Below are 26,399 nucleotides of genomic sequence, written 5' to 3' on the forward strand. Positions count from 1 at the left end.
ACAAATTCCAAATGAATCTACTGAAACATTTGTAAACTTATTTTCAGCAAAAGTTCCATTTCCTCTATAGTAGATCGTCAACATGTTACTGTAGTTGTTCCATTGCAAAAACAGGCTGATCATTTACAAGGAACACAAATTCAAATTGAAAATATTGACAGCATAAATAGAATCATATATATTGATATTATGGTGTTTTGGGCCTTCACTGTGCTTTTTTCCCCTCAAATACACCTCAGCCTTTCTCCTCCCAGCTTATTTAAAGAGTCAATCCACTGAAATTACTAAGAAAAATTGCAGAATTGCAGTGGTATCTATCCATACAGATCATGCATCAACATCACTTTTCAGAAACAGTGCCCCATACAGTGTAGGTGAATTTATAATCACCAAAACACACTCTTCTGTTTTCATAGGGACTATTTTCTACTGAAGTAATAGTCCTCTTGTTCTTGTTCACCATGAGTTCTGTGAAAAGTCCATTCACCTCCATTATATTGAGGTGGAGGCAGAAATCTGAGATGCACAACCTGGACAAATAAAAGCAAAACTTGCAGCATAGCCACAGCATTTTATAGGTGACTTCCACTGATGTCAGCATCCCACATTATGATGTCCCTTAACCCCACCCCAAAATTAAATTCTCACTCCAGCTAATTGACAAAAGTTGCCTGTGTTTGCCACCTTGGTAGAACTGCGTATGTGTACTTATGAGGAGTGAAATGTGTCAATGGACCTTTCACTTCTCTCACTATCTAGCAGCAGCAAGGCTTGTTGACAGACAGCAATATTATTGGCAAAGCCACTGTTAACAAACTGTGACTGGAACTAATTAGAAATAAGGTGTGTGGGTTGTTTGTGTATTAACCTTAGAAGCTGCTATATCATGAACCCCCATCACTGGTAAACATAATGATATTTCCAATAATGTTTTGGTTAACTTTTCAGCTCCATCAGCCTCCAGTGAAAGAAGACAATCATATTTTTCCTGAGCATATGTCTCCTGCACAGCAATCTGAATGTAAACACAGGGTTCGTTTTCATCTTAATCGTCTCAAACATTTAAACTAGCATAATTGCAACAGATTCAATTCTCTCCAGGACATATTCTATACTGCTGTGATTCAAAAGGCTGTTACATAATAATACAACAAACAAAAACAGCATGAAAGCATCATTGACCTGCAGCCGTAATCGCTGACTCTCCATTATTTGGGGAACATCATAGTGGAGCATTGAGCAGCCTGAGGAGCTGGTAGAAACAAACAAAGATAAAAGGAGAGTAAATGTTGCTAGATTTACATTTTTTGGGTGGCCAGAAAGATGACTCTAAATGAATGCAAATGTTGCTTTGTGTCTCGATGTGTAAATATCAAACTGTTTGCTATCACTTTAGCTACATCAACTTAAAAAGTGATCATTTTTGATTGTTGTCTTTATAGTCTCTTTCTGCTGCACCAAAGTGGCCAAAAATCTGTTTATGCAGGTTTAACATATTTTCAGTTATTGTGTAATATTTCTAACAGCACTATAACACTGTAAAACATTACTCAGTAATGTATTAATACTGTAAGGATTTTAGGTACGGTTTGATTTGTATAGTAGAATATCTTCCTGATGTTTATTGTTGTTGATATCATCAACCCCTTCAGGTTGTCCTGACATACCAAGATTGCCGTACCACCTTCTTCTGTTTTTCCCTTTTGTGCCATAGCCTTGAATTGAAGGATTTTGTTGATGCCCCTCTTGTTGGTACTTTTACTTCACTTATTGTGTTTTCTTACAGTGATTTTAGTAGCAGTTGCGGCACTATGTGTTAATGTTAAAATGATACATTGGGTACTTTTTAAGTTAAATCTAATTACCACGCCTATTATGACATGCATAAACTAATTACTGAGGACTATAGCAATAACATATATGTCTAATTTCTGGTGACATTGTGCAGGAGCCGAGCAGAGGGAGTGAAGGATACAGCCAATAATACCAAGCAGGCGTTGGATGAGTCAGAGAAAGCCATAGAGAAAGCAAGAACAGCCCTGAAGGAAGCCCTCAACAACCTGAACAGCACTAGGAACGCTACTGCTGAGGTATAGCATGCTGTGTGTGCTGGTTTTTATTTCCAGCAAAAATACTAATCTCCCAGATCTCTCTCTTGATTCTTCACTTGTTTATATTACATTTCCCTCTAGGTGGATGAGAGGCTGACGCAACTGGAAGATAAGCAAATGGAGTTCATGATGCGTTTAAACAACCTCTCTGCCGGCGTGGAAGCTCTGAAGAACAAGACGGAACAGAACAGGGAGATGGCGAAGGACGCCAAAGCACTGGCTAACAACGCCACAAACCTAGCGTCTTCAGTGGAGCATGTGAGTGTGCAACTGGCATGATGTGTTACAGACAGGATTAATGAGTAGGATTTAATCACTGTTCCACACTCCGGAGCAGAAGGTGGCGGTAATGCACCTAATGCACTGGTTGCCAACCACTGGTGTAAACCAAAAAGATTTATATTTTTCCAAACAGAGTGACACATCCTGTCAGCCGAGGTGTTTCCTATCTGTGCAGCCTAACTTAGCAGCTCCTCGACAGACTGTTTCTTCTTGACGGTCCCGGTGTTTCCTCCACAGGCTCCACTTCACTCAAGCTGCCTGTCAGACCCGCTGCTTCTTCCCACTTTAACCTGAATAACAAACCAGGGCTCGGTGCTCTGGTTGGATCCACATGGAGGGCTAACGTTAGCTGAGAGGCTAGTCGAGCATTAGCCGCAGCATGACCGGAGGGAAGCACAGCCAGCTCACCTCTGCTAGCCTCCCAGCTAATGTTAGCACCGATTCTGCATGTGGATCCAACCAGAGCACTGAGCCCCAGTTTGTTATTCAAGTTAAAGTTGGAAGAAGCAGCAGGTCTGACGGGCAGCTTGAGTGAAGTGGAGCCTGCAGAGGAAGCACCGGGACTGTCAGAGTGAAACAGTCCATGGAGGGAAGCACAGTCAGGCGGCTGAGGAGATTGCAAAAAATCGGCCTCTCATAATCGGCAGATATGGCCGATGCCAATATTTCATTTTAGAGCTTTTATCGGCTGATACCGATGATGTGCCGATAATATCATGCATCCCTAGTTTTTATAGCACAAAATATGCAGCAGTTGAAAAGGGCCAAAAAACATACGGAATGTGGAATAATAACTAGAAAATGCAGTTTCTGTAGAAATTGCGTGTGATTGCTGAAAGCTGATCTAGATTGCATTACCAGAAGCTGACCACTATTGAAAAATCTACCTTGATTAAAGTCAGCAATGGGTGGAATTGAACTTACACCCTGTTGGGCCGTGGCTACAAGTTTTATCAAAGATAATCGTTAATTATTAAAATCAATAAAATTATTGATGAGAATTAATAATAACAGGGTACCACCCTGGACTCAGGGAAAAAGATAGCCAATTCAGTCTCAAAGTGTACTAATCTATGAATTTGGGACTTTGATTAATAATTAATCAAATAACTATAAACAAAATCACCATATCAGTAGTCAGTTATGGTTAAAGGATTTGGAGTTCTTTACAGAGCAGGGGTTGGCAAAACTCATTCTTGTACAACATTAAAACAGACAACAGGTATATCCAAAAGCATTTATTTAACAAAGGGTAAAAGCAAAACACACAATACTAATCTAGCTAAGTGTACCTATATACAAGTGTGAGTGTGTGTGTGTGTGTGTGTGTGTGTGTGTGTGTGTGTGTGTGTGTGTGTGTGTGTGTGTGTGTGTGTGTGTGTGTAGAGAAGACAATAGCAAGATGGCTGCAGTCACCTGGTGACTGAGCACATGGCATGCCGACAATTTGGCTGATAAAGGGATCTACAGAGACAATAGGCCAGACCATGTGGTGTCTTGAACCACATGTGCTGCCTGAACCAAAGTTTGCCAAACTAGGTTTTAACCTCTTAACTGTGTGGTTCTCTATTCAAGGCCAATTGGTGTATGCTTAAAGTGCCAGGTTAAAACGAGGTTAGTTGCATGCAAGGCCTAGTTACTGGATGTAACATGTGTTAAGCCTGCTAACATTAACCTAGCGGTGTGGCTATGCAGTAACCTGACTATAGGCAACAAGGACATCACATCAACAGTTCAATGTATAACCTTAACCAAATCAATACACGTACAGTACATTGTTTGAGTTAAACATTCTTGCTTAGCTGACCTATGCTTCACTGTGTTGCTAGACTATGCCCAGTTGTTACCAGTCCATGAAGGAAGAGATGCTTTGTGGCATTCTGCTTTGTAGCTGGTGAATCCGTGGGTGAGTCAGGCTTAGAAGGCTTTGGCTCTGAAGCTGAAAGATGCAGGTGTTGCTGGGGAGACAGCACTCCAGTCGTGCAGAGGGCTCAGGTCACTCCTTTGTGTAGAGTTAGCAGCAAGCTAACTCAGTTTCACGGCTCCTGTACTTGTTAAACTGGCCAGCAGACTTGTGTGTTAGCTGCTGGCACAAGGAAACTTAGTTTCTGAGTCTTAGGCAGGCTCTTGCGTCTTCTGCCGTAAAGAAGACTGTGTGTGTCTGCTGTGAGCAGGCCACACAAGAGAACAGAGAGATGCTCCAGTAGCTGCTGGAGGTGTGAAAGACCAAGCAGCTGATCCTGCAGCTGAAGGAGAAAGAGAGCAAGGAGCTGCTCCTGCTGCAGCTGGTGGAGAAAAGAGAAAGATAAGAGGGGAATCTCTAGTTTTGATAACCTGGATCCACGGGTGGAGCTTCACACTTTGGGTGCGAACCCCCAGGGCTCAGGTTTATTGGAGTCTTGAAACATGTGGTAAACTGTGGTCCACATGTAGTCCCAACATCCCCCCTTTGGTCCTAGGATTGCACCTGATGTGTGATCCTGGGAGCACAAACATACATGTACTGTATGGTCCACAGTTGAAAGAGTTCATTTGTCAGTTCATTCAAGTTTGTAACATTTGGGCAGTGGTTAACACTATCTATCTTGGCTAAGCAAGAACAGAGTTACAAAACAAAAGCATGATAGACAACAACAAAGGCATAGTCCTAAATAACATAACCTGTGTTTCTCTTTACTCTTTGGGTTGGTGAGAACAGGAATGTTAGTGGTGTAACTTTGTTAAGGTGAGATGCAGAGAGAGTGGCACCTAAAATGATAAAGCCATTTCTGGAGTGTCCAAGAGTGTTTGTTGTTTCACTCATTGGATCTGATGACAATACTGACTACTCAATGTAGTACTCAGTCTGATCTTGGCAGACTTTACAATTTTGTCCTTCAGGCAGGTGTTGCTACAGAAGGATGTCATCATATTTCCAAAAATCCCAAAGTCCTAATGGCTGTATCATTGTTTGCTTGGCACTATGTCCTAAACTTTTGGTGGGTGAGGACATGTGTATGACTACTTCTGAAAGTACCTAATCAAGTGTCCTAAGCTAGTGTTTTGCAAAGTGATCCTATTGGCAAAATACTTCCAAGGAGTTGATCCAATTGTACTTGCAAAGTAGGACAGTGGTGTCTGAGCTGAATCAGAATTTAGGCTTTCCTCAACTAATAGCAGGCTGTCTGGCTATTACTGAGTTTAGAATAACTGAGGTTGCTACTGTTGCTAACAAACCCAAGTTTGCCTATGTAACTGCAGGAAAGGTAAGGCACTGGTATCTGTCTTACTGTCAGAACAGCGGTGAACTGTGTCGCTATCTAGAATTGTGAAAAGCGAGCTCTAGAGCTTTTGTGTCTTAAGTTTCTAATTTGTCGCTCAGGGCTGTAACGCTCCATGTAGCCAGAGGGAGAGAGACATTCAGAGGCACTGTCACTGTCTGATAGATGGTGACCATGTACTGAACTGTGGTCAGAGATGCTGTGGTCATCATCTGATATGTCCATTGTCTGGTCACACTTCTGGGCCAGAATCTCTGCGTATGGCCTTCTAAAGCTTCTACTGTGTGAATGCCTATCTTGACGCAGTTGGTGGACATGGCAGTTACGCCCAGTGTCCCTATGCTGCCTTTTGTCACCCCCCTTTGGACTGTTCTGAGGGTGATCTTTTGAGGCAGAAGACCTGTATGACGCTTCAGTGTTTAGGCTGGCAGGCTCAATTGTTTTCCCTCCTGCTTTGGAAGTGACAGCAGTTTCCCAAGCCACTTGTGTCATCTTTCTTATCTCACACAGTGAGGGGTTACCTTGGTGCGTCATAAGTACAACGTGAGTGCGTACGCATGGATGAAGGTTCTGCAAGAATAAGGACTTGGAAGGTGGGGTTTTAAGCCTGGTGCATTCTTGCCCTGGAAGTGCGCATGCCTCAAACATTGGTAGTAATCCCAGGGATGCTCACAACGGGAATGTTTAACTTGGAGCGCTGCAACCATTGATGTGGTCTTGTCAGCAGTAAAAGAGAATTCTTCTACTAGTGCTTGACGGAGCTCTTGGTAGTCATTTCTGACTCTGGAAGGTTGTGATTGTATAAACTTGTGTACAGCTTTAGAGCTGGTTTTCCACACAAGTTTAACTTTCTCACTTTGGGTTGCATGAGGCAGGTCAACTAGATTGTATTCTAGTTCTCTAAAGTAATCTTCAATGTGGTGATTACAGCTGTCTGGGTCAAAATGATCAATGTCCTTAGCTATAAGCTCAAGCACTTTAAGGCGGGGACACTGTGAAGTCATTTCTGATGAAGACAAGACTAAACTAGCACTATTATGGACATGTGCATCACGTGCTACAATTCTCTCTGGTTGAAGGGCAGGGGCTGAACAACTGTTATCACTTTCCTGATAGTGCAGAGGAGAGGCTGAACAGTTCTGGGATGTTCTAGTCCCCCCATGTAGTCCCAACAACCCTCATGTTTGTAAGACAGACATGCTATGCACCAAGCTAACATGTCACACAGCAATACCAGGCCAGATTTTGGTGTTTAGTCTGTCATTTGCATGAAATGTATCACTAGCAGTCTCATTAAGCAGATTGACATCACCTGTGGACTCCTGCATCCTTCAACTCTACTGAGTTCTGCCCTAAGGAGGGCTCGAACTCACAGCCTTTGGATCTAAAAGGAGTTCAGAAGTGACATGAGCTTTAACCACTGGACTACTCATTCATGCCCTGTAGCACAGGAAAAGATGTGTTTAACAAGCATATCAATCCACATTTTAGGTAATAATGTTAAAGTAAGCTAGAGTGGAATTGAATTATGGTACAGGATAAAAATGTGAAGCAACTTTGTACATGAGAGCAATATTATGAGGAGCACTGCAGTGAGCAGGTATTGAACACACAACCTTGTCATCTAAGTTGAAGCTGATCAGGAGAACAGAGCCAACAGACATTCACAAAAATGAGAGGAAAAAATCTCTATTTTGATGAGGAAAATGTATTTGTCTCAAACTAGAGTTTGAAGCCCAGAGATTTGTACATCATTAGTGAAAGCAAGACTAGTTTAACATGAGAATGAATGATATGTGTAAAAAGTGTTTGAAGGAAGAGAGAATCTGTAAGTTTAAGAAACTGCAGTGAGAGGAGACACACATCCTGCAGACTGTATTGCAGTCAATGAGAACATGACAGCGACTCTCTATCAATTAAGGTTCAGATCTCAAAAACTATAAGTCCTATGTGAAATGTATTTACATTTTGAGAGAGAGGAGGCTTGTGGCAACATACTGAGACAAGATATGTGCTTGAGGAGTTAAAATTGTGGGAGTGACAGCAGTTTAGAAAAACATTTCTGGTCTAAAATGATCTGTGCTCTCCACTGTGCCTGATCACATGACACACTGATGAGACCTGAAAAAGTCTTCAAAACCCCTGACTTTGGGTTTAAATTGCTGAAAAACTACAAAAGATATCACTAAACAATCTGATAACTTTGAAAGTTCAAAGTTTTGTGAACATTTTACAGTTTGAATGGCGTCTGTACGATAAGGGACTTCCGAGCAGTTGAGTGTCAAAGTGACTATGGTTCCAACTCAGTTGGACGGTTCGTCCTATAGACTGCCATTATAAATTTTAATGTTTTAAAAAATTATATAAAATCACTGACACATGTTACATTTCAGAAAAATACAAGCACACATCTGCTGAATGAGTTGCAGAGATTGACAGTTGAATGGTTTTTATAGCACAAAGTATGCAGCAGTTGAAACGTGGCAAAAAACGTACGGAAGACGGAATAAGAGTAAAGAGTGAGAAGAGCAATGTGTGATTGCTTCCAGCAATCACACAACTAAAAAATGGAATTTCTGTACAAATTGCGTGTGATTGCTGAAAGCAGATTTAGACTGCATAAATGGAAGCTGAACACTAATGAATTGGAATTGAACCTGCACCTTCGTGATTATGGCTCCACACCGAGCTGACATGTCACACAGCAATGCCAGGCCAGATTCTGGTGTTTACTCTGTCAATTGCATGAAATGTATCAGTAGCAGTCTCATTAAGCAGATTGACATCACCTGTGGGCTCCTGCATCCTTCAACTCTACTGAGTTCTGCCCTAAGCTGGGCTCGAACTCACAATCTTTTGATTTAAAAAGAGTTTAGAAGTGACATGAGCTTAAACCACTGGACTACTCACACATTTTCTGTAGCTCAGGAAAAGATGTGTTTAACAAGCATATCAATCCACATTTTAGGTAATAATGTTAAAGTAAGCTAGAGTGGAATTGAATTATGGTACATGATGAGGATGTAAAGCAACTTTGTACATGAGAGCAATATTACGAGGAGCACTGCAATGAGCGGGTATCGAACACACAACCTTGTCATCTAAGGTCATCTAAGATGAAGCTGATCAGGAGAACCAACCAGACATTCACAAAAATGAGAGGAAAAAATCTCCATTTTGATGATGAAAAGCAATCACACAAATATAAGTACAATATTTATACAACAACCCATGCTCTCAATATTGTGTCGTCTCTCAGAGCCTCAACGACACAGAGAAACGGTACCGTGAGCTGCAGAGGAAGGTGGACTCTCTTGGCGGGGAGTCTGGAGGCCTGAACAGCATCAATGAGAAGGCCAAGAAAATCAAGAAGGAGGCAGAAGACCTCCTCAATGAAGCCAACAAGGGGATGGAGAAACTCATGGGTGAGTAAAGCAGTGGTTCCCAAAGTGAGTTCCATGGCACCCTGGGGTATCTTAAGGACAGGCCAAGATTAGTTAATTTTCATTTTTCTTACTGTACATGTTTAATAATATTTCAGCACTTAAAAGAATAGGAAACATTTACATTAACTACATTTTTATATTTACAGTTTCAAACACAATTAAAGCTGCAAGCAGCGTTGGTTGGGACCTCGCACTCGAGATCAGATCATTTTGCCTTTTGAAAATGAGGGATATTTCTTACAAGTGTGGTGTGCTTTTATTTTGAAAGTTTGATTGACATGTGTACTGTCAGGTGTGTAGAGACAATAAGTAACTGCAGGTGGACACAGAAAACTACTCATATATTTGAATGGAGAGTGTGAGCGAACCCACACCTTTTTGAACATTTACTGCTTCCACATAGTTCTAGATACAGACTTCATTTGAACTTTAAATGAGTCATGAGACTTTGATCTAGAAATCTTGAATTTACATGTGTTTTCTATCTTTTACTGTTTTTGAGATATTAGAGTTTGACTTTTAAAGTCTTTTCTTGCTCCTTCTGTGATTTGATAATGAGTGTGTATTGAGGAATGTTTCACAGCAATGAGGGAGTGACATCACCAGGAGCAGTTGGAGAGGAGTATTTTAGAGAACACTTCTGGTGAAATCTCCACATAAATCCCCACTACTACTTTGGTGAAATCTTACATTAAAAATCATATTTTAGTAAGAAATTTCATGGTGAATCCATTGATACAGGTTTGAAAGTGGTCAGACTTATAGTTTAGACGTCAGAAGCCTCTGTCTGACACAAAGTCCATGCCTCCCCCATTGTTTTACATTGTAAGGGGTACATTTGATGTGATGTGGCACTGCAACTTTCAGGGCTTATAAAATCCAAACTGTTCGAATAATTACAAACTTTTTTTCAGCACAGTGTCATAAGTCATCGATTAAAGTTTGAAGCCAATACCAGCTGATAGCATTTGTTCGGGAGCCAAAATTGAGGAAAAGTCTTATTTTGAAAAGGCAGAGGACTACTGTAAAACAATAGTATTATAGTAGTAACAGTAGTATATATACTGTTGTTTTTTGTGTGTTTGTTTTTTTCTTTGTTTGTTTGTTTCTTTCTTTATTAGGGCACAAGCCCAAAGGGTGAAGGCCCTCTTGTATTTTGTGTGTTTGTTTCTTTCTTTCTTTATTATTCCGTCACTTAAACCCTAAATTTGACCCCCTAAACATGCTGCTTTGACCCCCTAAACAACTGCTCCTGGTGATGTCACTCCCTCAGTGCTGTGAAACATTCCGCAATACACACTCATTATAAAATTACAGGAGGAGCAAGAAAAGACTTTAAAAGTCAAACTCTAACATCTCAAAAACAGTAAAAGATAGAAAAAAAACATGTAAATTCAAGATTTGTAGGTCAAAGTCTCATGACTCATTTAAAGTTCAAATGAAATCTGTATCTAGAAGTATGTGGAAGCAGTAAATGTTCAAAAAGGTGTGGGTTCGCTCACACTCTCCATTCAAATATATGAGTAGTTTTCTGTGTCCAGCTGCAGTTACTTATTGTCTCTACACACCTGACAGTACACATCAATCAAACTTTCAAAATAAAAGCACACCACAATTGTAAGAAATATCCCTCATTTTTAAAAAGCGAAATGATCTGATCCCGACGGGCCAGAGTGCAAGGTCCCGACCAACGCTGCTTGTCTGTTTTGGTCAAGTATTTAACTCCACTGGCACATTGTGCTCAGTTTACCATACTCACATCTATAATACTCTTGCTACCTCAATGAACTTTGATGGCATTCAGCTTCCCCTACTGTTTCCCTTTTTTTAGCTTTTTATTTCTCTTTGTTTTTGCAGAACTGGAGAAAAACTTCAGGAGAAACGAGAAGCGGATGCAGAGGCAGCGCATGGAGCTGGAGGAGTTAAAGGAAAATGCTACTGTGGTGCGGGACAACATCCGGGATCAAGTGCAGAAGTACAGTAACTGTGTGTGAGGAGGTCACAGTTCCCTGTTTACCGTATGCTGCTGTAGTCCAGAGCAGAGTCATGACTGATGCTGGGACAGAAAAATTACATCACCCATGAAAATAAGACACTGCTCTGGTCATTGGTATTTCAAGTTTTACACATTACCTGTCGAGTGTTATATCACAGAAGTGCCTTCCTCTATCAGTGTACTGTACCACTTTTTGACTCCTGGATATCAACACTATCCTGTGTGGTGTTTATGTCTTTAAGCTATTAAAACAAGTGGATGACCAGTGGAGAGTATTGTTTTATTGTATAGGCCATGATAATTGATTTCATAAATAATACATGTATCATAAATGTGTTATTTTGACCAAAAGTGATTTTAAGATTTTGTGTTTTTACTGTAATTTGTAATTTGACCACATTAGTATGCTACTGACATTCCTATTAAGAGAGTAACGTGAACTGATTTTTGAAATCCAATTTTGTGTTTATTTTTTATTACAAAAGACGCTCTTGATTAAATACATATGAATGCATACACAAATATTCTTATAAGCAAAATTTATTCTGAGATGTGATGATGGAGAAAAATAAATTTGATTTATGTAAATTCATAATATATATCGTGTCCTGTTTGTGTGATGATGTGTGCTTAATGTTTACAGTGTCAGATTACAAATTTATTGCAGAAAAAGTGTTTAAATTCATTCTCACAAGGGGGCGCCTCTTACTTAGCAAGGCAGTGTGTGTTCACAGCAGACATTCTTTATGTGTAATTAATAACATTAATGATAACTGTGTTCCAGTTAGGTGTGTCAGCTCCAGGACTCAGTAGATAGCGTATGTGACACTAAACATCATTAATGTTGTTAGCTACAGCTGTGCTTTTCCTGCTATGACAAGAAAATGTCTGACAAACCCACACATGTGTTTTCACTTATTTGCCTGATTAGACCTCTTCTCAAGACTGTGTATAGTAGGTACAGACTCTGCCTGATTGACATTTCAGGCAGAGTAGTCAATAAACAATAGTCTCACCCTACATGTAATGTAGAGTGAGACTATTGTATGTTGTCTATTTACTGAAAAGACACAGTGTCTGAATGTGATTTCAGTATGTACAGTATCATTATGCATAAACCTACACAGTTTTGGGGGTAATGTAAGGTGGGGTACTAAATGTAGCTCTAATAGCAGATAAAAAAGCTAAACCCACTACCTGAATAATATTACCCACTATCTGAATTATTCAATTCATGATCACTTTACCAGAACATCCTCATGTTCCTCCACAAATGGTCTCCTTCCACCACAACATCAGGTCCCTCACACCAGCTCAACTTTCCAATGAGGTCTTGGCTACCATGCCTCCTCATAATGAATTTTCCTCACTCCTGGTCAATGAGGCTACAGACACACTCTGTTCCTCACTCCACTTCTCTTAACAATCTCTGCCCTCTAACATCCAAACCTAGCATCATTCTCCTCCAGTTTGTGCAGCACAACTCCTGGTACAGGCTCTTGTAATATCACTCATTGACTACTGCAACTTCTTACTGGCAGGCCACCCCGTATGCACGGTCAAACCTCTACAGCTGATCCAGAACATGGCAGCACAGCTGTTCTTCAATCAGTCCAAAACAGTACATGTCACCCCGCTGTTCATATCTCTCCACTGACTCCCAGTTGTTTCTTGCATCAAATTCAAAACCCTGACACTCGCCTACAAAACAGCAACTAAAATGGATCCCACCTACCTGAACTCCCTCATTCAGGTCTACACTCCCTCCTGCTAACTACACTCTGCCAATGAAAAGTGCCTGGTACCACCACCATAACAGGGCCCTAAGTCGCTAGCTAGACCTTTCTCCTCTGTGGTGTCCTGGTGGTGGAACAAGTTACCAAACTCTGTTCGATCCGCAGAGTCCCTCTCAATCTTTAAGAAAAGACTGAAGACCCAGCTCTTTTGCGAAAACCTCTGCACTTCGACTGAAGGAAAAGACAAAAATACAAAAAAAATCTGCGTCTATGCAATCTATGCACTCTGTGCATTGCCTCTGTGCGCCACCTGTTGGCATCTATATCCTATCAGACTCAAACTAAGCTTAATAGCACTTACTTGTGTTGTTCTCTCCTAGATCCCTGCTTGTGTTGTATCAGCTCTCAGATGTACAACGTTTTGGATAAGAGCATCTGCTAAATGAAATTGTAAGATTGTAAAAAAATATCACTTTTTTTAAAGGCCAGGTTAATTAGACTTATCTTGCCCCAGATGTGGGTTTTCCACATTTTTGTAATTATTATAAAGAATCTTTTTTATATTTTCCTCCAAACTAATGAATGGTTACTCACATGAATTTCCTACTGGATTACCAAAATATTTTCTGCTTTAAAAACTGGAGAAAAATTTGATCAAGTTACCTCAAAATCTGTTGCTGCACTGAGTTCCAAAATAGAAGAAGACCGCGTTTCTAATCAATATTTCTTTAACAGTGGTTCAATTGGCTACTTTTATGTGAGAGAGATTGATGGTAGTGACCAACCAATCAAGAATTATCACTCTCTGCAGTTCCCCTCAGCTCTGAGTGTTTTCACTTCTTTCAGCTCATTGTTTTGGTGGCAGCTGTTTCCAGGGAAAAAAGCTCAGATAAACCCATTGTATACTACCTGTGCAGGACCTTAACAGCAGACGGACAAAGTTAGCAAGTGAAGCATTTAGCAGCTGAAGAGCCAGATATCCAAATGAATGACAATGTTGCTTCTGTCACTAATATTCGCCATATCAATTTCATAAGGTCAATGTTGTGTTTACAGATTGTTTCTGCTGACCTCACCTAGCAAAAAACATTACTGTAAGTTATTGCAGGTACAAGTAGAAATCCTGCATACAAAACCATAAGAAAAAATGAAGATATATCAGCAAAATGTACTGTACCAGGACCAAAAGTTGCCTTAAAGTGCTCATTCCGCAGGAAAACAGCTCCTGTGACTGATATATTATTATATAGTAACATTAGTAGATTGTTTAAACTGAAGCATCAACATTTTATCAGCATTTTATTGTTGTAGCTGGTTGAGGTGGAACTAATTTTAAATACTTTTTTCTTTTTCAAAGAAATTTACTGTATTATTTTACAGTATTTTTTTGTTTTTTCTACATTAAGTGTAAATGCCATAAAAACACAGTAAATTATTTTTATTAAAAACATTCACCATAAAATAAAGACTGTAATCTCTAAATTAAAATAATAGAATATTATAGTTTTGTTGTTATTGTCTGTTGTTATTCTACAGAGAATTTTTTAAAAAAAATACAGATATTTACTGTAGACATTATCTGCATTTTTACAGTCCAACTTTTGTAAAATAAAAATGAAAATTCATTATAAAATAGTGATGAAAATTCTAGAATGTTAAGCAAATGTATAAATCTGCACAAAAAAAGAAAAACATTGAAGAAATACCTTAAAATTATTATTATTATTAATTATCCAATTTATCCTTAAAAATGTCACATCAAAGCACAGATTTCTGGATGTAAAACACAAAAAAGTTATGTAAAATTATATTCAAATTACCCTCCTTCAACACCCATTAATGGTATCTTGAGAGTTTTAGGCTTTAATTGTATATGATTATCTCATCTATTTACAGTAAATTCCTGGTAAATATTGGTTTTATACTGTACAAAAAATAGGATCATGTGAAAATGGCTTACAAAAACATAATTTTAATTATCATTACTTTATATAAACCTTATTTGAAAGTAATTACAAGCAACTATCCAATATATCCACAGACTTTTCCAATTAATGTATGAGATTTACTGTATATAAACAGTATTTGACAGTAATTACAATTAACTATCCAATATATCCGTCTGACACTCTTCTTCAGAGGGAAATTTTTTATATATTGTGTGTACACTGCCATCATTCTTCAGAACCTGCCACGTATAGGCTATTTGAAGCTAAAGAGAGCTATATAAGTTGTTCTTCTCTTTGACTCTCCTCTGAAGAGTGACAACATAGGGGCCTCAAAACAACTCTCAAATGACCTGAAAACAAAGATTGTTCAACATTATGGTTTAGGGAAAGGCTACAAAAAGCTATCTCAGAGATTTCAGCTGTTAGTTTCCACTGTGAGGAACATAGTGAGGAAATGGAAGACCACAGGCATGGTTCCTGTTAAGTGGCAGGCCAAGAAAAATATCGGAGAGGCAAAGGCGAAGGATGGTGAGAATGGTCAAAGACAACCCACAGACCACCTCCAAAGACCTACAACATCATCTTGCTGCAGATGGTGTCACTGTGCATCGTTCAACAATTCAGCACACTTTGCACAGGGAGAAGCTGTATGGGAGAGTGATGCAGAAGAAGCCTTTTCTGCACACACGCCACAAACAGTCTCTTGAGGTCTGCAAAAGCACATTTGGACAAGCCAGCTTCATTTTGGAATTTGGTCATAACAAGGGGTGTTATGCATGGCGACGAAAGAACACAGCATCCCAAGAAAAACACTTGCTACCCTCAGTAAAATTTGGTGGAGGTTTCATCATGCTGTGGGGCTGTGTGGCCAGTGCCGGTACTGGGAATCTTGTTAAAGTTGATGGTTGCATGGATTCCACTCAATATCAGCAGATTCTTGAGAATAATGTTCAAGAGTCAGTCACAAAGTTGAAGTTACGCCGGGGCTGGAATTTTTCAACAAGACAATGACCCAAAACACTTCAGACAGATTATCATTGAAAAACTGTGGGATGATTTGAAGTGTGCTGTCCATGCTCAGCAACCATCAAACCTAAGTGAACTGGAGATGTTTTGTAAGGAGGAATGGTCCAAAATACCTTCATCCAGAATCCAGACACTCTTTAGAGGCTATAGGAAGCATCTAGAGGCTGTCATTTTTGCAAAAGGAGGCACGACTAAATATTGATGTGATTTTTCTGTTGGAGTGCCCAAATTTATGCACCTGTCCAATTTTGTTTTGATGCATATTGCACATTTTCTGTTAATCCAATAAACCTCATTTCACTACTGAAATAATGCTGTGTCCAACAGTTATTTGAGTGATCAAAATGAAATTGCTGATCCAAACACTCAATGATTTATAAATTAAAATAATGGAAATTGTCAGGGGTGCCTAAACTTTTTCATACCACTGTAGGTCTTGATGCACAGCATATTGGTGTTGGGGCTACATATCAAAATCAAATGGTCATAAAATGTGTGTTTGCTGTATCTTATGTTCCATCCTGGTTGTTTAGACTGAAAGATTTCTTAATGATTGACATTGACAATTATGTCCCTTGCCTGTTTGTAATTATGTAGACATGAATAAATCACAGATGTTTGTATAGTGGTCTGCCAACTCCTAGCGGTAGAGTAAGACTTGTATTTAGCTTAGCAGTTATATGAACAGGGGTTAACAGTGGTACTGAGACACGTAGGACCAACCATGCCTTTTTAAGCACTGTAGGAGCCTTTCAACTAGCCTGAACATGAACACTCACTGCATGGTCTCAGCCACTCCACAGTTCAACAAGACAACCCACAAGCAAGGGCTCTTCTAAGTATAGTTGGATCAATCAATGCAATAATTGTTACAGATTGTACACAGTTGATATACCTTCAAAAATATCATGTATTCATACTGTTAAAGCCCAACTGTGGGACTTTTGTCCCCTTCCCCAGCAATGAGAGTAATTACAAAAACACTAACAACACTTGCTTACATCATAGGCTCCGCCGCAGAATACTCTGTTGCTACTGTTGTGGCTGTAAAACGGTGGATACATTTTTTTGAGAATCACGCAACCCCCACAAAATGAGTTGTTTCACCATTCAAGTCAGCTGGGAACTAACTCTAAGCTAGCCACTCAGACAGTGGAAGTCTGGATCGCAAGCTCTGCCCTTAGAGCATGCACAGTACGCATTCATCTAACCAGCACAAGAATGTTGCCACCGACATCAAATTAAAAAATCTGTATATTGGCAAATATGAGAGATTTATCTGGCAGTTATAGGCTTAATCAGCATTGTGTGAACTCTGGTGTCTTGTTTTTTATGAATATGTGTATTATTAATGTATATGCATTTGTATGTTCTATGGAGCTTTTGCACATGATTGGTCTTCATATTCGCATACATACATTTTGTATAAACCTATTGATCTCTCATCTGAGTGTTGCAGTCACAGAATATTTAGTGTGTAAATCAAGCACTTACTGTATTTGGCTGTTTTATTACCATTACTTATTAGATAGATTTTTTTCTTGTTACTAATTTTCTTATGTATATGTATTTGCATTATCTATGGAGGTTTTGCACATGATTGGTCTACATATGTACATACATGCATTTTTATTGTTAGCATGTCAATCTGTCGGTCACTTATTTTGCTGTTACTATCACATGTGTGATATATTGAGTAGATCACTCAATATATCATATATATATATATATATATACACACACACACACACACACACACACACACACACATACACATATACATATATATATATACATACATACACACACACACACACACACACACACACACACACACATACACACATATATATATATATGTATGTATATGTGTATATGTATGTATATGTGTATATGTGTGTATATATATACACACAATACTCATCTGACCGTTGTAATCACAGAATGTGTTATATTTCTTCCTATTAATTTTTTTTTTCCTATTTCTCTTACTGATATTCAACTGATTAATATTTGTCTCTTACTTGTTCATATTTATTTACAAGCTCTTGCAGGCTATTTTTTATGGAGATTCTGAACATGATGAGGTTACATGTATGTTCACCTCCATGCTATTTTTGTTGTTTGTTTGTAAATCAGGTGATCACTATCTGGTTGTTACTATCTGGCTGTTGCAATCACATAATGTGATATATCTCATTGGATGGCTTAAATTGTCTTAAATTTTCTTATTATTTTTTTTGTTATTAGTACTTATTTTTTGATGATGCCTGTTTAGATGATTTATAGCAGCTGGTTGTAATCACCTAACCAGATGTGCCAGATGGTTTATTACACAGAACCATCTCCGAAGTCTTCCATGGAAAGTGTTTGGAAAAGGGCAGGGCAAAAAATATTTGGCAGGTGATTGGATGAACCATCTGTCTATCACTGTCTATCACCGTCTTACTTTGCGAGGCAGCTAGATTCGTGACGTCAATTGGTCTGAACCACTGGTGGTTCGAATACAAATGCATAACTTGAAGCCTGACAAGATGGATTCTCTCGTGATGTCATGATCTTGTGAATCCAGCTGCCTTGCAAGATAAGTAATCTCCAGCAGGTTCCTGGCTGCTGTTTAATAGGGGTCACACCCACAATTGTTTCAGTAACGCTGAGGAGAGCCTAGAGCTGAAATGTGTCCATATATTGCTGCTGTGCATCATTAAAAAAGTGATATACACTTATTTGTGAGGGCTGACGACTTCATTTGTTATTTTTGTGAGATGCTGCCCTGACAGTGTTTTTTGTTATCATACATATTGACATTGCAACACATGCTTATTTTAAAAAAGATAAGTAATTTCACTTCAAAAACGGAAGGTAGCTATAACAAAGGCTGTAAATCCAATCTCCCAATACATTATGTTAGACCACAACTTGAAATTGCATATGTAGCATCCATGAGCTTTTTCTTTGTGAAGGTGCAATCATTTGTAGGTCTAATTTTTCTTCTCTAAATATTGAGACCCAAACAGTCAGTCTGTGTTCAACAAAATTCAAAGCCCTCATTGCAGTCCAAATCATTAGGTCACTCCAACATTTCTACAGGTCGAAGGGAACAAAGAGCAAAAAGCAGAGACAATATAAGGTGAATAAAGAGGGATCTCAATATGAGTAAAGCTTTACAATGGTTTACAAATGTTTTGTGTTTTTTTAGCAACAGGTGAGAGATGTATGAAAGACTGGGATTTGATGCTAGGACTCAACAGTTCAAGCAAGGTTTGAGCTTTGATAATATGGGTAATATGGGGGTGAAGTGATGTAAGACATGGATGTAAGACCTTAAAATAGTTGAAAAAAAATATACATTTAAACATAGAAAATGTCTCTATCATGGATGTATAAAGAGAACTGGATACAGCGTCAGAGGTGGGGCCGCGTTCATTCCTATGAAAGTTGCTCCGTGGCACATGAAGCCAAAAAAGTTTGACTTCCGTGTATAAAATTACCCGGATCTTCCGGGATCATTGGGCCTATAGAGCAAGCGCACTAGTGGCTTTCGCCGGCCGAGCTGGCTACCTCCGGTTTAGCCCTCTGGCTAACTTGAATGGGGATAAAACAATTAAATCATGCGGCTCTTTTTGGCTTTCAAAATGAGTCAATTTCTGATTATGAGACGAGTCACTTCGGGGGGGTTGTGATGCTCAAAAAAATGTATCCGCTGATCTACGGACGTCTCTTTCACAATGTAAGTCTATGGGGAAAAGGGCCCCATAGCGTCACATGACGTTGTAATGACATGGTTTGGCTGCTATGCCTCTACAGCTAATTTCCTCTTTCATGATAACTGTACGGGGGTGAATTTTTTTTATAACTCACCCGTTTAAATTTTATTAAGCCATAAAATTATGCATAATGAAGGACATGGCTGCTTTGAGTGACAGGTCCGCCAGCCACTAGCCTGCCTCTTTGCCCATTTTTGATTGGCTGGGAGTTAGGCAGCGTCACACACTGCCAAGATGATGACGGCCGGAGCAGCTCACTTTGAGCTTCAAAACCGCTCTTCAGAAATGGGTGACGTCACGGTAACTACATCCCTATTTTTATACAGTCTATGGTCAAATTGGCCTCACAGCTCGGCGCTGTTCCTGGGGGCTTGGTCTTTATAGTCTCTGTGCTTCAGACAGATCAAGAAAGTGCGCGCAGATTCAAATGAATGTTGTACAATCATTGGATGAATCACGCTGTGGGGAGATGATCTCGACCAATGATATTGTTTGAGTTCTGGGGATGGGTCCTCCCAATGTGATTCATCCAATGACTGCGCAACATTCAATTCTTTGAATATACGCGCACTTTGTTGACCTCTGTCTGAAGTGCAGAGACTACAGAGAGACAATTTCTCTGAATAAAGTCAAGCAAGTCATTTACCAAGCCTGTTGATTTGAGGATGATGATTCATATTCAGCTTTCACTAAAGGTAAGGTAACTTAATCATTTTGTTATTCTTCATGTGAAGTTTCATATAAAGAGAGATATGAACTGAACTTGTCATGAGTTGAGCTAACACCAAGGGCAGCAGAAAAGGAAAGTAAGATAGCAATGCTAAGTTAATTACAAGCATTGACGTTGCATAATTGTCAGAATTTTAAAATGTATGTGGAACGTTAGCATTTGCTTTTTGTATGCACTAAGCAAGTCTGTGTGGCGTCAGATAACATAACGTTATGCCAGTCCCAATGAAGCTATTAGGGTTAGCCTTGAATCAGAATCTCATATCAGTCATAGTAATGTTAAATAAGTTACATTTGTCAGTTGACTAATTACATGTTTAAGTTCCTATTCTGTCCTGTAAATATTAAAAAAAGACTGTGGCAAGTTGTGTCCTGAGAAAGACTTTGAGTGTAAGCTAGTATGCTAGTGTTAATAAGTTTAGTCAGCTAGCTTGATAAATTACTAATACTGTTAATTAAAGAAACATTAGACCGCCCAGCTGCTTCTATTTACTGCTAGTAAATACGTTACCAGTAACCTGCTGCCTACCAACTAGCAACAACTAGCAATAATAACAATCAAATAGCAATATAACAGCACAGTAACAGCAATATAGCATTTAAAAAAGAGACACAATGCAGTAAGATTTACAGTGTGGTAGTGATATGTATAGTGTAGTATGTGTAAACTGCTGTGTGAGTGTATGTGTAATGTGCAGACAGGCAATTAGTGTTCATTTTTCATAAGCCTGGTTGTCTGGTGGAAAAAACTGTCTCGGAGCCTGCTGGTCCGGGCTTTGAGGCTGCAGTACCGTTTACCAGACAGCAGAAGCTGAAACAATCTGTAGTTGGGGTTAGAGTTAGAAATACAGTTGTAATACACTTGGAAAATAATAGAACACCTCAAAATATGTATGTTTTAATGTTATGTTAGTATATCAATGTGTCACAAATTTATTGATAAAATAAGTATTTTAATCATGATAATTACTATTTGAACTTTGCATCCCCCAGCCTCTTCCTGAGTTGTTTTGCATCGCTGGCATGGTTTTCCCAGGCACAGCCTGCATGGTTATTGGAAGGAATTTAGCTCCTGTTTTTGTCCCTCACTATTTCAAAGTCAATGTAACTCAACCACACCAGAATGGTCTCTCCTTCTTTCCAGTCAACTGTGTGACAAATGCAATCCTTCACGATCAGGCAAACAAGATGGTATTTTTCCTTGATGATGCTTGACGTTTGAACAATTTCAGTGTTCTATTTGAATGGATGTGGATGAATGAATATTACAATCCACAGCAGAAAAAAGTAATCATTTGATAGAATACTGTTTTGTTGTGTTTCGTTGAGCCTTTAAGGTTAAGACTTGAGACTTGCTTGTGACTTGCACATGTGTAACTCCCATTTCTGATATTTGTGAATATGAACTACTTCCTCCCAAAGCCACAAACCAGAGACGTGAGACTCAAATTTCTGATGCCATCAGGAATAAAGTCTGGAGCTGCTTCATAGACAATGAATGTGAAACTAATTTTGTAGTTATTTTTAAATACCCAAGTAAGCTTTATTCTTTAGTGACCTTTCATATCTGAAAAAGAAAATGTACCAGTATACTAAGGTTGGGCGATGTCTACAAAATTGGCATATGACGATGTCCACAGTGAAACATCGTAATGGACGATGATATTGGGTGGGATAAATTACTGCATTTTGCTGTCATTAATGGTTGCGCTAAGTTTCTCTCCTCTCTGTTTCACCGAGGGCGGCGCTGAGCGATCCTTGCATGTGTGAGTGTGTGTCCTCTGAGCGGAGCAGAGGAGAGACAGTGAACCACATGAAGTACTTGAGTTGACGACAACTACAGTGGTTGCATTACTGTAAGTGCAATAAAAGCTCCGTGAGTAAAAAGCCACTAAGAGTAATTTAATCCACGCAAAAGATGGATAGACAATGGGGGGACTTTTAAAACATGATGTTACAATGGTAGAGGCTCAGTGGTTGATGACCGTCAGCCATTGGCGATGGACGATGGCAGTGCCCATCGGCCCAACCCTACTGTATACTCAGAACATCCCCCTGGGTGCTCTCAGTGTCATCTATAACATCTTAATTTATTGTTTTTGGAAAAGCTCCAGACATTATCAGATGACATCACAAATTTGAATTTTAGCAAAATAATTTTTGGATTTGGGAGAGATTTGTTCATGTTCACTAATAATTTGAACCATCTTAAAGCATGGGAATAACATGTATGTATTTCTAAATTGGCCGTAGTTTCCCTTTTGCTATAATGCAACATGCAAGACATTGTACTGATTAAATGTACAAAACTGTTTTTGCTTCCATTGATGTCTGTTGAAGTAATCTGAATGAGAAAAAAATAAATATATTCTGGTAAAGTATTCTGTTTGAGCTCTTATTGGGTTGATCAGCTTCAGACCCACATTATAATTCATTATGGCTGTTTATTGGTTCATTAATTCTGAAACTTTAAGGATAGCACTGTAAAAACAGTGAATTACTTTGTAAAGCAAGCAGTAAAAGGTAATTTTATAATACATTATTAAACATCTTGAAATCTCATACACCTCAAATGGGGATCTGCATTGAATGGATTGTAAAATGGCAGTAGAAAAATGTATATAATGATTAAGTGTAAAAGAAGTTGATATATTTTTGTACATTCAGAACTCCATACATTAATGTGAAATGTCTGTAGATATATTGGGGAGTTGCTTGCAATTACCGTAAAATAATGTTCATATGAAGTAAACCCCATACATTTATGGGAAAAGCCTGTAAATATATTGGAGAGCTGCTTGTAATTACTGTCAAATAACATTTATATAAAGTTAAACTCATACATTAATGGGGAAATGTATGTAGATATATTGGATAGTTGCTTTTAAATACTATCAAATAATGGTTATATAAACTAAACCTAATACATAAATGGGAAAAGACTATAAATATATAGGAGAGTTGATTTCAATTACTGTCAGAAAGTGTTTATTTAATGTATACCCCATACATTTATGGGAAAACCTGCAAATACACTGGAGAGTTGCTTGTAATTACTGTCAAATAATGTTTATATAAAGTAATGATTATTAAAATTATGTTTTTGTAAACTATTATCACATGATCTTATTTTTTTGTTCAGTATAAAACCAACATTTACCCGGGATTTACTGTAAATAGATTGGATAATCACACAAAAAAAGCCTAAAGCTCTCAAGATACATTAATGGGTGTTAAAGGAGAGTAATTTGAATGTAATTTTACATAGTTTTTCTGTGTTTTACATCCGTAAATCTGTACTTTGAGGGGGAGTTCTTGTGGATGGATTGAATAATCCTATGAATTAACCAAAGATTACTGTATGGAAACAGGAGTCTTCATTTAAATTAGGTCATTTTAAGGTATTTCTGCAGTCTTCATTTTTTATGCAGATTTATACATTTGTTTAACATTCTAGCGATGTTTTAAAATGAGATTTTATTTTTATTTTACAATGGTTGGACTGTAAAAATGCAGACAATGTCCAAAGTAATTATCCGTATTTCTAAAGTAAATCTCTGTAGAATAACTAAAAGTTTTTTACCGTTATTTGATGGTATGTTTTAGGCAACTTTTGCTGCCAGACTTTTTACAATTTTTTTTACGATTTTTTTTTTTTTTTTTTTTTTTTTTTACAGTGTAGAGGGGTTGTGCCCCTTAAAAGGTTCACAAGATGAATCTGGGGGGTTATGAGATGATTAATGGAGCAGAAAAGAAGAAAAAAAGGGAACAGCTACATACATTTTTCTATTCATTATTTATTGTTTGTGGAGTCATCTTTACTCTTTGATTTTTTTGTGAATTATTGGATAATTTGACCTTTTTTGGGGCTCAAATGGTCATAGACATTTGAAATGTGACAAGGAGCTCCAAGTTGGACAATGTAGTGGGGGTCAAAAGCCAAAAATGGTTGAGAACCTCTGGTTTAATCTTAGATAATTCATCACATATAATATGATCATAAATGTTTTAATCTGCAAAATAAGTAGTGATAGTGAACTGTCTGGAGTGGAAGTAGAAAGTAGCATAAAATGAAAAAAAATCATGTAACTCAAAAATGTACAGTATTTGAGTAAATGTACTTAGTTACTTTCTACCACTGCTTACACTGTTATTATTCTTATTAATATGTAGGCCTGTGTCCTCACAGCATTGTTCTGTCCAACTGCAACCAGAGCAGAGGTCCAATCAGAGCAACTGGAGACATCTGTGTGGGTGTGCAGGGCCTCTAAAGGGGTCAAATCAGTACCTGTAAACCTGTAGGCTATACCATGTACATATATATCACACCAGTTACTCATTCACTTATGTCTGCTTCCATTCATTCAGCGGTTGCTCTCAGTGTAAAGTATGTTGGGTTCTGGCACTGGATCCTGGGCTCTAACAAAGAGAGGCTGTCCTCCAGCAGCACAGGGAATGTGTAATATGACAGTGATTTACAGCAGCACTTTGTCCTGGAGAACACAGCCTGCCTGCAGTAGGTATGGCTAAAACACCTGTGCACATTAGACATGTTGGAGGATGAATAAAAGAAAATATAACACAAGATTAAATGTAGCCTTATTGTAAAATGTGATCGTTTAAGTTACATGAAAGTGTTTAAAAAGGGAAAAACTGTTTGAACTTTGTTTCCCATTGCACAATGGAGCATTAAGTCTGAAATGGGAATCGTCCCAGCCACCTGCGGGATCAGGCTGCTGATGTTTTGATTTTGAGCAGGCAGCGTGGGGATGTGTGATGTGTGATGTGTGCGCAGCCATGGGTCACTCATTGGGTGCAATCAAAGGGAAACTAATCCATCCAGCAGGGTGCGCGCATTCCTGCTCCCAGTTAAACATGCACAGGGGCTCGCAGGAAAACATGTGGTGGGTTTTTAGAGAGAGTTTAATCAATTTACCTCCTAAAACTTACATGAAACAATATCTGTCAACATATCATCTCTGTTTGTCGTTTAGGTTTTGGCCACAAATAACACCATCTCACTGACGAATCCTGAAAAATGTTTTACTGAGGACATACACCAATGATAATATTATTGTAAAGAGGCAATAGAGTGTACCTGTATAGGCTATAAGTTTATATACCTTATATCACAGTCACAATGTGATAAAGCATGTATGTAGCCCAAATTTAATTGAGATAATGGTTCTCTCTTTTTACTAGCTTTTGGCTTCCAGTGACATCACTGTGAAACACTTGTATACTTATATATAGCATATTTTTATATATATATTTAAAGGGGCACTCTGCCAATTTTACTCCAAGAAAAATCAGTTTACTTGTCATGCAGAATACTTCTCAGCCCATGAAAACAGCTATAGCCTAAAATGTCTTCTGTGGCTCTGGAGGAGCTCTCTAAAGTCTGAGAAAATAACCCTGATGAACAGACTTACAAGCACACATTCCTTATAGATAACTTTGTAACATGAAAGGTGCATTTCTACAGTTGACCTTGGGATTCATGCAACAAAGATCTGATTTCCATAGTGTCTCATGGTGTGCAGATGTTTTGGTGTCTGATAAGCCTTCAAAAACATGAATGTGTTACTCAAACTGGACTGGATCATATTTCATCTCACCTGCATCTGAGACAAGACACTCAACTATTGCAGCCCATTGCATTTTAAATACAGGGCTGTTCTGGTCTGAATGCCCACTTACCTTGGGTTAAGCCTAGAGACTGCAAATAGGCCAATCTGACAGAAAATTTTTAGGCTGGGGGCATGGAGTAGAAAAACTGGGGCATTTAATGAAAGATGCTATTGGGTTGCATTATCGGAAATGTAGGATTCAGGGTTTTTGAGGCTTTAGTCATTGTAAGAACTAGAAGTCAGGATATCATGGTCACTTCTGCACCAATTTTGACCTTTCTTTTGAAAAAAAAAACTTGCAAGTGCAAAAGCCTAGATACTAAATCACATGAGTACCCCTTCACTCCCTGAATAGCCTATAACATTCCCATCCACCCACTCGGGACTCGAACCGCCTGTTTCCCCCGCGGCTCCCTCCCCCCGCCCTGCTGCTCCGCTCTGCTCCGCTCCGAGAGTCCAGCTCGGGG

General features: G+C 38.7%; 1 protein-coding gene across 4 annotated transcripts in view; it reads left to right on the forward strand.

Moving 5' to 3' along the window:
- lamb2l (laminin, beta 2-like) overlaps window positions 1-11,683 on the forward strand; it is a 96,254-nt gene extending 84,571 nt beyond the window's left edge. For all 4 annotated transcript variants that reach the window (XM_042408126.1, XM_042408127.1, XM_042408128.1 and 1 more), the window contains 4 exons: window positions 1,949-2,090; window positions 2,193-2,369; window positions 8,913-9,078; window positions 10,957-11,683. In XM_042408126.1, the coding sequence (XP_042264060.1) occupies window positions 1,949-2,090; window positions 2,193-2,369; window positions 8,913-9,078; window positions 10,957-11,093 (622 nt within the window). In that variant the 3' untranslated portion in view covers window positions 11,094-11,683. The remainder of the gene's footprint in view (window positions 1-1,948; window positions 2,091-2,192; window positions 2,370-8,912; window positions 9,079-10,956) is intronic.
- The last annotated feature ends 14,716 nt before the right edge of the window (window positions 11,684-26,399 follow it).

This window comes from Thunnus maccoyii, chromosome 4 (genome assembly GCF_910596095.1).
Source record: "Thunnus maccoyii chromosome 4, fThuMac1.1, whole genome shotgun sequence".
NCBI classification, from domain to species: domain Eukaryota; kingdom Metazoa; phylum Chordata; class Actinopteri; order Scombriformes; family Scombridae; genus Thunnus; species Thunnus maccoyii.